Here is an 11,846-nt window from a genome sequence, read left to right as displayed (position 1 = left end):
TCAATGTGGGCAAGAGGAGGTTGGGTGGCCTTGTGTAGGCATCGCTGAGGCTGCCTCCACAGAGTGGCTTCCTTTCTTTCCTCTCAATAAGCAGGACCCAAAGTCTCCAAGAGAGACACCTGCCTGCCCCCACTCCCAGCCCAGATTCCATGGAAGTGCAAATGACTGAAATTCACTTACAGGAGCCTGAGCCAGCAACCCAGAGGAAGAAAAGCCCCCAAGGGAGGGCCAAGGGTGGAGTGGCAGAGAGGACCACGACAGGAGGACGGAGGAGAGACCAGGGAGGAGGGCTCCCTGATGCCACAAGGCAGGGCCAGGGCTGACCGACAGCTGAAGGTAAGGGAGAGGATTGCTTTGCAGCCCCTAGGACTCTACGGTGTCCCTCGTCATCTTCAAGAAAGCATGTCTTGTAACCAATTTGGTTCTGTTCACCTTCCCAGCAAGAGGACAGAGCTGGCAGTGGACCTGCGGAAAAGTCATGGAACCCAGAGTTCTCGGCAAGCGCAGGCCACAGACACCACAAGCTTAGGAGAAACAACCTGAGCCAGCCTCCCATGCCTCCCCTGAAACCCCACTCTCCTGGTGTTTCTGTCCATGTCCACCCAGTCTGAGACTGGCCGGAGGAGTAGAAGGCGAGAGAAACTGACTGCAAGGAAGAGCGTTGGCTGGAATCTTAGGAGTTAAGGACCATCCCAACAAGGACAGCCTTGCCACTGGGGCCACAGTGACAGTGCCCTCTCTGTGGAGGGCTCCCCCAGATTCCTAGATGAGATTACCTAGTCATAGATGAGCCCCTTGAGTGATGGGTAGGAGAAAAAAGGGAATTAACCAAGACATGGTTCCCAAACTGTACACTGAGGCACCCTGGAGTACTTCTGCAAACTCACAGAGGCTCTATGAGATATTTAAAATTTCCCAAAGAAATCACATGAAGATATCTACTCTTGAGTTGTTTGCACCTAGCTAATTAATAAATACTACTGCCAAGTACTTCTTTTGAGTAGGGGGCACCATGAAGGAATTACTGAGATGCTCAGGGTGCCCCTCATGGAGAAAGTTGGGGAATCTGCACTAAAAGCAAACACAGAAGGTGCGGCTGCTGCTGAGGCCACGTGAGGGTGTGCGCATGTGGAGAGGCGAGAATGGCTGAAACCAGTCCAGGCTGAGTAACAGGTAGGGAGTGGAGTGGTGGGACAGACTGATGGGCAGATGGACAGAGGGACTTGGAAGGCTAGGCAGGGGAGGGGCCCGCAGGGTCAGGCAGAATTCCCAGGGGCTTGTGGCCATGTGATCACCATGTTACGCTTCTCACATGCCTGGACAAGTGGAGTGGCTGGGATGCGGTCCCACAGCTAGAAAGCAACAGACGTGGGATTCTAAAGGACAGTGTGTTGCTTTGACAAAGACCAAACAGTGAAGCTATTTAGGTTTTGCAAGTGTGTCATGGAGGCCCCCATAAATGATGGCTGGTGTCAGGAATGCGATCAGGAAGACCAGCCCCTCCCCACTGGGTCTCTTCCTTTTTGACCATGTTTTATTTGTTTATGTTTCATGCTCTCCGCACACTTCAGGAAGCCCAGAGGATTCTTGGTAGGTCCATGTGGCCTGACCCCAGGATGCTGTACCCACCCCTGGCTTTCTGGCTCCACGCTGGCCCCAGGTTCCCTGAGGAGTCCCGCAGTGGCATAGACATGCACCCTTGTCGTGGAGGGCTCTGAAGTCACTTCTAAAGCATTTCTTTCCCTCTTTGTCTTGACATCTTGCTGTATTTTGGGGGTCATTGTTTTAAGTCAGGAAGATTGTGCTAGGTCTGTATAATACTCAGACAGACCTGTGCTGATCTTTTGTGTCCTTTCACACTAACTAGGAAAGTAATTTTTCCTAAAAGTGGAATACCACAAAAATAACCTGGTTCACTGAGATTTGTTCATCGTTTCCAGGAAAGAGGAAGGAAGATGCTGTTACCACTGATCCGAGTCTGAGCCTTCACCCCATCCTCTGCTTGATGCCGTGGTCCCATAGGAATGGTGGAGGAAGAGTTAAGTGTCTGATGGCCAGAGCTGGTCATCGTCACAGGTGACTGGGTGGCCCTGGATTTCCTCTTCCTGCTTGTCGTGTGACTGGGTTGGCCACCACGGCTTCTTGAGGTATTTTTCCACCAGGTGCCTTCTCCACAGGGAGCAGATGGGTGTGCCATCGTGAGGATGGGTGGGGCGGGGGACCAGTACACCCGACAGAGGACACCGTTCATGTCTAGGACCTCTGAGGGAGGCTGGAAACAGGGGACACATGCTGGGAGGGGGTGGAGGGCGAAGCAGTCATTAAATAGCCTCCTCCTCGGGGTGGAGTGGGGGGGTGGTGATTACAGCTGGAAAAAAAGCATAGCTTCAAACGTTCGTCTTCAAACCCTTCTGCTGCAGAGATGGGATTCTCCTGAATGGCAGCTCCTGTGGTCGTCTTCTCACAAAAACTTTGCATGAGGTTTCTGAGCTTGGCAGCATGATTTCTGCCTTATTTACATGTTGCTAGAGGTGGGCAGTGGGGGTCAGGGGTCAGGTGCAGTGCCACTAGCTGTTTCTGCAGAGCAGGATTAGGAATAAAGCAATCCTTGCTGCCTCTTGAACTTAATCCACACGTAAAGATGTCCTTTGTAGGTACAACCCTGACACAGATACTCGTGTATTTTGCTTTTTTAAAAATTTGCTTACGAAGAGTGAGGAACCAGGACAGTTCCCTGGAGCATCAGCAGAGCATGGCACCAGCAGAGAATGGCACTAGCACAGCATCGCACCAGCACTGCATGGTGGCAGGAAGGCCCTGAAGCCATAGGCTCTGCTTTTGTGTGAGGGAGTGGACTGTCCCTGGCATGGCCTATGTCCCCTGACATTGCTCTCAGACCATGTTCCAAGCAAGGAAATTGGCCAGTACCTCTCATAACAAAGTGTCAAATTATTATGCCTTCAAACTTTATTTAGAGGGAAATGTTGATGCTTAAAAGAGGCATTTTGGGGAACAGATGAGGTATAAATCAGGGTGCACAAGTTCCACAAACTGGATGGCTTAGAGCAACAGAGATTTAGTCTCTCCCAGTTTTGGAGGCTGGAAATCCAGGATCAGGCTGTCAGCAGGGCTGTGCTCCCTCTGAAGGTGCTCCAGGCCCCTCTCTTAGTCTGCGGTAGTTCCTTGCTCATGTGAGTCGAACTCTGGTCTTCATCTGGCATCCTCCCTGTGTGTGTCCACATGGCCCCTTTTTATAAGGACACTAGTCACATTGCACTAGAGACACATCGTACTCTAATACTATCTCATCTTGAATAACATCTACAAGGGCCCGATCTCCAGGTAAAGTCACATTCTGAGGCCCTGGAGGTTAGGACTGGAGTACATGAATGTTGGGGAAACACAGTTCCACCCAAACAAGTGGGCAATGGCTGAAAGTAGCCCAGTAAAAAGGTAAGCCCACGGCCGGCCTCCTTCCACTCAGTGGCTCCTGGGGGTCTGGGAAGGCAGCCCTGCTCTGCCGTCTGCTCCCAGGAGGCCCTGCCCAAGGACAGTGCCCGACCACCTCTGCCATGCCCACCTGCCCTTCTGTCTTCTACCATGGGCCCCAGGGGCAGTGAAGGGACTTGGAAAAGTTCAGCCTTGTCACCTGAGTTTGTCTCCATGGAGGGCTGGGAAAAGTCCAAAAACTATAGTGGGGAGGCAACTTTCCTATATCTGCGTAAAGCCACAACTTCGTAATCCCAAAGCCCTTTGCAGAGAGAAGTCCTCTTCCCAGGCACATCCCTGGGGGGGAAGGCCCTGCTGGGTGAAGGTGCAGAAAGCTGGTGGTTACCGAACCAGGGTGCCCGAGTGGACAGTGCCGGAGTGTGGGGACCAGGTGGGGTGCAGGATAAGGATGAATTAGTGACATCCTGCATCTGGTCGGAACCTCTGGCTCCCAGGTTGCTTTTGTTTGTCATCTCCCTGAATTCTCAAGAGAGCCTGAGAAGTCGAGGGGCAGGGAGACTTGCCCCATCCTGCGGATGAGGCAACTGGACGAGGGAGGGATGTCGAGGCATGCTGGGGTCACAGCAGGACTGGGGTCTGCTTCAGTGCTCTGCACTGATGTCACTCCCCAGGGCCTTGCAATTAGCACAAAAGCACACAGTGTGGAAATGTGATCAAGACAACTGCCAGGATGAGAGTCACAAAGAATGATGATGTTTTCTAATGATGAATAGATTATCTGGATTTGAGCATCGCATATTGTACATAGGTATTGATATTCAACTCTGTACCCCACAAATATATATCATCTATTATGTTTCAATTAAAAAATATTTTAGAAAAAGACTGCCAGGATTAAAGTAAACACAATTCCCCAGAAAAGCAGAAATGCTGTGGGGGCGGGGCCAAACCCAATGAGCCGTGGCTGTGTCTAAGGCCTCCTGTGTGCCACAGGGAATGTCCACTGCTGCCAGCTCGCACACCATCCAAGACTCTCCCGGGCCCTGAGCACCGGGAGCTTCTCCACTCTGTGCCTCCAATGGCTCCAGCCCAGCGTCATTCACACGGCACAGGGCAACGTCTGCCAAATCAGTAGGTAAAAATCGCGACCTTATCACCTAGTGCTCCCTCCTGTTTTTTTATAAGATCTGGTTGTTATTCACTCAGTCATTCAGAAGCACTTATTGAACACTCTGTCCTTGCAATACTTATGTGAGTCAAGCAGACAAACACCCTGGGGAACTTAAACTCTAGGGCAGGAGCCAGATAGTACACACAAAGCTTAACAAAGAAACCACTTCCTAAGTTAGGAGGTCCTAGGTGCTCGCGAGGAAGACAGGAGAGCAGGGCAAAGGAGATTGGGAGTGAGAAAGGACGGCTTGAAACCTTCCCCGTTTTAAAATGCTGTGGACGACATTCTAGATGTGATGAGCTTTAAAAATGTGTCATGGGTACAAGGATGGCTCCTTTCTGCCCAGTAGCAGTTATAAAATGGACTTCTGTGCTGAGAGCGCAGTTGTCCAGGGTGCTGGAGTTGGCAGAGAATCGGTCACGGTGGGAGTATTTATGTCACCAGAACTGGCAAAGGCCAGAAATCAGTCCCCCCCCCGCCCCAACCTTTCCCTTTGCACAAGAGCCAGTTTTCCAGCACATCACTAAGGCTACAAACACCACAAGTGAGGGGACATTTGAAGCCCCTCAGAGACCAGGCTCTGGGGCAGGCAGCTCCCCACCCCACCTTTAGTCAGACTCGAGTTGGGCCCCCTGTCCTTCCTTGGGGCCAGCCACTGCCCCTCCAGAATTCACCCTCTGTGCACAGGGCTGGCTCTACATCTCACCCTGGGCAGTGTCAGAAGCTTATCTTTATGGCCCCTGCCTTTTCGCTTACTAGGCAAATGTCCTGTCACTCAGGCCATATTTTTGAAAGGCACATCTGTACTTCCGATATTAAGCAGCCCTCCCCCATGGGCCCCGCACTTACCTGGGCAGGTTCAGGATGGAGACCAGGCAAATCCCCTCTTCCCTTCTACCGTTTCACTTTTATGTGGCATATGAACCACTCCCCCACCCCCTGCCCCAGTCAATAAAAGTGAGAAATGAAACTAAACTGTCCAGCCACGGAAATGAAACTGAATGATCAAAATGCTCCCAGATGACTCAGACAAGAATCCTTAAACTCCAGCTGCATTAGACTCCCCAGGGTGGGTGTTGGGGGCTGTGGAAACAGGGGTCTGGGCCCACCCTGGAGTCTGGGACACTGCTGACAAGTTTCCAGACGAGGCTGACGTGGGCAACCGTGGAGAGCCAGTGACTCCAGGCAGTGCTGTCCCAGGGCACTTTCTGCCAAGACGGGAGTGCTCTGTTGTGATGTCCAACATGGTGCATGGGCTCCTGAGCACCTGGAATGTGGCTACTGCCACTGAAGAACTGGGTTCTGGGTTCCATGCAGAGTTCATTTAAGTAGCAGCATGTGGCTCCCACGTGGACTGTGCAGATAGATGCAGCACTGACATGGGCAGCTGGGGGTGTGCTCTCAGGGATGCGATCTGAAAGTTCAGAGTCATCGCTTGGATTCATACCTGAGCCACACTAGACAAATGTTGGCTCTCCCCTTGTTTGGTGATGAGCCCCCAAAGAAAGGATGTAGACAGCTTCCTGGAAGCAGAGATCCTGGAATGGCTAATGACCAAGATCGTTTTCTTCCCGTTGGAGATGACTCACTCCACGGGCCAGGCAAACGCCAGGCTTTGAACTTCTGGTCTTCGGCTGCCTCACTTGCAAAAACGAAAATGCGCAGCCCAGGGGTCCCTAAGGCCCCACCTCTGTGACCAAAGTCGAGGAGGGCCAGGCATCACCCACACCAGGGCCTAGAGTTCGGGAAACCCCAGGCGCCCTCAGGACTCTGGGTGGAGGGAGCGAGCGCCCCAGGATGGGGGTGGCTGGGGGAGGAAGCCGGCTCCTAGCTCCTCTCCCCACTCCACTGTCCTCTGCAAAATAAAAACTAACATCATCGCAAACTTAAAACTCCCGAGCACCTCTTTGCTAATTCATTTTACTTACTGACCTTGAAGGCAGGTTAACTGCAAAGAAAGAATTTAGAGACTTAAAAATGTTTCTCAAAAGCTGGCATCAGAAATTACCAGGGGATGAGCTAAGCTCACATCCCTGAACCATGGGGTGGGTAGCAGGGGTGCAGAGGCTGGGTGAGGGGAGGGGCTGGGGTGCCAGACTCGGCAGTGCCACACCACGTCTTGTTCCACAGGAATGTCTTTCATAACAGGCCTGGGGTGCGTCTACTGCTTCAAGAAAGGCTCCAGAGGATCTGGACAGAGGGACCCTCGCTAGCAGCTCAGGCTGGCTCAGACGCCCTCCATCCCCCGCCCTCACCGGCATTCCCAGCAGGGACCAGGGGCACCTGCGTTCAAAGACAGAGTCCTTGCCCTCAGGCTGGGCTGGGCACTAAGCCCCATAGCGGATGGCATACCTTAAACAGAACGAGTACAGGAGCTGGTTCTTGGAGAGGGAGGAGCCACAGTGGCTCCCAGCCTCTGTGTCACAACAGCTTCTGGGCAGGAGATCCTCACTCAGCTCCAAGGAGGGCCAAACAAGATCCAGAAGCACGGACCCCACCCGCCACCCTGTCCTACTGACCCTCCTTTATGAGCTGATAAATCCCCCAGCTCTCTGGAGCCCTGGGGAGCCCTGGGGAGCCGTGAGTGCCACCCTCCCGCAGAGCTCTTGCTCTGAGTTTGCTTTCTTAATTGCAGAAACAGAGATCACGTGAACATCTTCTCAGATTAATGAGACAGAGGAAACTGCAAAGTACTGGGGATAGGCAAAATTCTTAACTGGGGTGTATGAGGGTACTTCACAGAGTTTGTGGAAAGATACGTATGATCTTTAAATTTCATTTTTCCACAAACTTTGTGAATTACCCACATATTGGTCCCAGCAGAGCCCAGGAAGAAGCCCACTTTCTCTGCCCTGTGTGACCAGGTTTGTTGCTCCTGGCCTCTCTGTCGGGGGGGCTGGGGGTGGGGCGTGAGGGTGACCAGTAGGGTCTCTGTCAAGCATGCTCCGTGGCACTGCCAGCCCTCATGCACAATGTCCATCGAGGGGGGCTGGCCTGGGGTCTGACAAGCCCCGTGATTTCAGGGATGAGGTGACAACTTCCACACGAAAGACAACGCAGCGTGAATGACAACTCGCAGTTCTGTGCCCCAGGTGCAGACGCAGCGTGAGAGCCACAGGGACAGCAGAGGGCAGAGGGGCTGGGCGGTCACTGGATGGGAGGGGCCAACACAAGGACTTTGCATCCCAAAGCCAGATTCCTGGACTGTGCCTGGCCAAGAGCATCCTTGAGGCCTGTCCACTACAGTGAATTAAGATCAATGATGCCATGAAAATAAAGTGATTTCAGCCAGATTTAAAGTGTGCTCCCAACTCTTTTTTTTTTTTTTTTTTTACACAAAAATATCTATGTGTCCCTAAGAGCTTAGAACCTAAAGGGGCTTATAGCTTCCTGTGGCTGCCATAACAAAGGGCCACAAACTGAGTGGCTTACACTACAGAAATTTATTCTCTCACAGCTCTGGAGGCCAGAAGTCCAAAACCGGAGTGTCAGCAGGGCCGTGCTCCCTCTGAAGTCTCTAGGGAATAATGTTCCAGGTCCCTCTCCAGCTTCTTGTGGTTGCTGACAGTCTTTGGCATTCCTTGGCCTATAGAAGAATCACCCCAATTTCTGCCTTCATCTTCACATGGCGTTCTCTGTGTGCGTGTCTGTGTCCAAATTTCCCCTTTTTATAAGGACACCAGTCATGTTGGATTAGGGTCCACCTTACTGCAGTATGACTTAGTCTTAACTAACTACATCTGCACTTACCCTATCTCCAAATAAGATCACATTCTGAGATACAAGAAGTCAGGATTTCAACAAATGAATTTTGGGGGACACAATTCAGCCCATACCAGGATCTAAGCCAGGATCCCATTCAGTGCTTTGCAGACTCCTCCGTGGAGACTCGGGCTCCCTGAGGGGCCTCTGCCAGGAGAGGGGTCAATGGGGCCAATGTCTCTCACTGGGCCAGAACATGCTTGGCTCTCAGCAGTCCTTGGGACATTGTATTTTCACTTACAAATATTCACGCTCTTCGCTGGAAGATGACTATCACTCCACCCTCTGCCACAAGGTTTGCTGTGCCCCTGAGGGGGGAGTTGATGTCCCCCAAGCTGGGATGACCTGGAACCTGGTTTATGGAGCATGAGCAGGTGGAGCTGACCCTTTCTGGAAGGAGCTTGCGGGAGGGAGTTGGATTTCTGCTTTCTCTGGCTTCTATGCCTGACAGGGGACGCTCCCTCAGTCTGGCTCCCCTTACCCGGGGCTGAGCCATGGGTGACCAGTGGCCTACATGTGGCACAAACGAGAAATCAATGCTGTTGTGTGCCATGGAGATTTGGGGCTCTTTGTTACTGCAAAGATGCTGAAATTCAGGGTGCCATGTGCCACTCAGAGAAGCAATCTCAACCTGGTGTGAACGTCTCACAGCTTTTCTGGGAGCCAGGCCCAGGAGGTAGGTTAGAATGGACAGTTGGAGCTACTTGTTGCCCCAGCGAATTTATTTTCTTAACGCCGAATCACACGCATCATCCCACGGGCCGTGTCACTGTGCATGGCGTATCCTGGGATGATGTGTCTTCCAGAGTCGCAGACGTACTGCTGCCCACGGGAAAGCGACCCTGCTCACAACAGCACCCCTTCTAACACTCCAGCAGGGAGGCAGGTTTGGGTCTTGTCCACTGCTGTGCTCCTGGAGCCAGAAGCAGGAGGCACCCAGACGTGTGGGGTGAATGAACAAATTCTCACACCCACAGGAAGAACTATAGGTCTGCACTTGAACCGATCCAGGAAGTTGGCTAGACTGCTGCTTGTTCCCCTAGGAGACAACTGTCCAAAATCAGGGTGTGCATGGTGACAGTGGCATCAAGGTTTTCCCTCTGCAGAGCTGTCTAGACTGCACAGGGGTCAAACTTAGATCTGATCATAACACAGCCCCACACCAGGACAAGCAGCTTCTGCACCCCCCACCCTCTCCTCACCAGGTTAGAGCACTTCATCTCCTTTAACGATTCCCATTCACTTAGGTTTTTCTGCTCATGCACATCTTCACTATATAAATCCAGGTACAAAAGTACTGTGTGCCCATGTCTTACACAACCAGCAAAAGTTTGTTGGTTTACAACAAACCCCAACTACTCATCAAATATCGACTGTTGGATTTAAAAGGATAAGGTTCTCGGGCCATTCCAGCTGCGTTCGTCTATACAAAACACATTTATTAAGCACCATACAATGTCAGCTTGATTCTTTTGGTATGCAGCCTTCTATCTGTATTTCTGCAGGCCAGCCAGAATACCTGTTCTTCGTATTATCAGAGTGGTTGATCTGTGTGAAGGAAAGAGAAGAGCTTTATTTATTCAGTAAGCTAATCAACAAATATTTAATCTATGTCAGCTGTGAAAAAAGTCATGTAAACAGAGTCACCTCCTAGAATGGGATTTGCTCCAACTTAAGCTGGGTGTTTGATCTTCTCTCGACTTGTTTCTTAATGTTTGAACCAAGTGTTAATGCAGCTCTAGAACTGTCTGCAACGATGGAAATATTCTATAACCTGTGGTGCCCAGTAGAACAGCCTCTAGCCCCATTTGGCCACTGAGTACATGAAATGTGGCCAGTGCAACAGATGTACTGAATTTTAAATTAAATTAAATTTTAATAAATTTAAATGTAAATGCAAATTTGGCTAGTAGCCAGCATATTGGACAACATAGCTCTAATGTTTAGTTTACAGCTCTGGGAGTAGGACTACACTTGTATTTTCAGAGTACTTGTAGAGTTCCTTGCTCAGCAAATGTGTGTTCATACCGGAGTGAGCTTTAGTCCCCCTACATCCTCAACTCTTTCACAGATAATGCAGCACCTCAGCCCAATGCTTAAATAAAATAATGTGCATTCTAACTTTGGAATTCTAGGTATATATCCCTGTTTTACATAACAGCTATATTGAGCTATAATTCACACACTATAAAATTCATACATTTAAAGTATATAATTCAATGGTTTTTAGTACAGAGATGTACAACTATCATCACAGTCAATTTCAAAACATTTTCATCCCCTGAACAAGAAACTCATTACCAATCACTCTCCATCCCCCACACCCTAAGCAGCCACTAACTACCTTCTGTCTCTATGGATTTGCTTATTCTGAAAAGTTCGTGTAAATGGAATCACACAATATGTAAGCTTTTGTGTGTGTGTGTTTTTTTCTTCACTTAGCACAATGTTTTCAAGTTTCATCCATGTTGTAGCATGTGTCAGAATTTCATTTCTTTATGTGGCTGAATAGTATTCCATTGCCTGGCTATACCATATTTTATTTATGTATTTTTTTATCCATGAATCAGACACTTGGGTTGATTCTGCTTTTTGGGTATTAGGAATAATGCTGCTATGCACATTTGTGCACAAGTTTTAGTATGAACATAGGAGGATACTACAAAAAGTTCATGTAAAAATAGAATTAAAAAATAGTATGAATCTTTCCATGCATTTTTTAAAGTACCCTCGTTTATTTTCATTCTCTTGGGTATATACCTACAAGTGGAATTGCTGGGTCACATGGTAACTGTATGTTTAACTTTTTGAGAAACAGCCAGAATGCTTCCCAAAGCAGCTGTAACATTTCACATTTCCTCCAGCAGTGAGTGAGGGTTCCAATTTCTTCAAATTCTCAACACTTTGTATCTGTCTTTTAAAAGCCATCCCAATGAGCAGAAGGTGGTATCTCACTGTAGTTTTGATTTGCATTTTCCTGACAACTGGTGATGCTGGGCATCTTTTCATGTGCTTTATTGGCCATCTGTATATCTTCTTTAAAGAAACATCTACTCAGATCCTTCGCCCACTTAAAAGTTTATTTTTCATTGAATTGTAAGAGTTCTTTATATATTCTGTATAAAAATCCTTTATTGGAAAATATTTTCTCCCATTCTGTGGGTTATCTTTTCTCTTTCTTTATGATGTCCTTTGAAGCATGAAGGTTTTTAATTTTGATGCAGTGTAATTTATTTTTCTGTTGTTGTTAGTGGTGTCATATCTAAGAAACCGCTGCTTAATTCAAGGTCACGAAGATTTACGTCCATGTTTTCCTCCAAGAGTTTAATATTTCTGGCTCTTACATTTAGGTATTTGATCCATTTTGAGCTAATTTTTCTATATGGTGTGAAGTAGCGGCCCAAATCCATTCTTTTCCATGTGGAAATCCATTTTACCCAACACCTTTGTTGAAGAGACTATT

The 11,846-nt window shown here is 49.2% G+C and overlaps 1 protein-coding gene across 1 annotated transcript in view; it reads right to left on the bottom strand.

The window, feature by feature from the left end:
* Window positions 1-9,841: 9,841 nt before the first annotated feature.
* The window catches only part of FAM3B (FAM3 metabolism regulating signaling molecule B), a 35,047-nt gene continuing 33,042 nt past the window's right edge, over window positions 9,842-11,846 (bottom strand). The window contains exon 11 of the mRNA XM_063083241.1: window positions 9,842-9,931. Within this exon, the coding sequence (XP_062939311.1) occupies window positions 9,842-9,931 (90 nt within the window). The remainder of the gene's footprint in view (window positions 9,932-11,846) is intronic.

This window comes from Cynocephalus volans, chromosome 1, assembly GCF_027409185.1.
Source record: "Cynocephalus volans isolate mCynVol1 chromosome 1, mCynVol1.pri, whole genome shotgun sequence".
In the NCBI taxonomy this organism is placed as follows: Eukaryota; Metazoa; Chordata; class Mammalia; order Dermoptera; family Cynocephalidae; genus Cynocephalus; species Cynocephalus volans.
The sequence above is the reverse complement of the archived record's forward strand: the minus strand, read 5'-3'. Positions and strand labels throughout refer to the sequence as shown.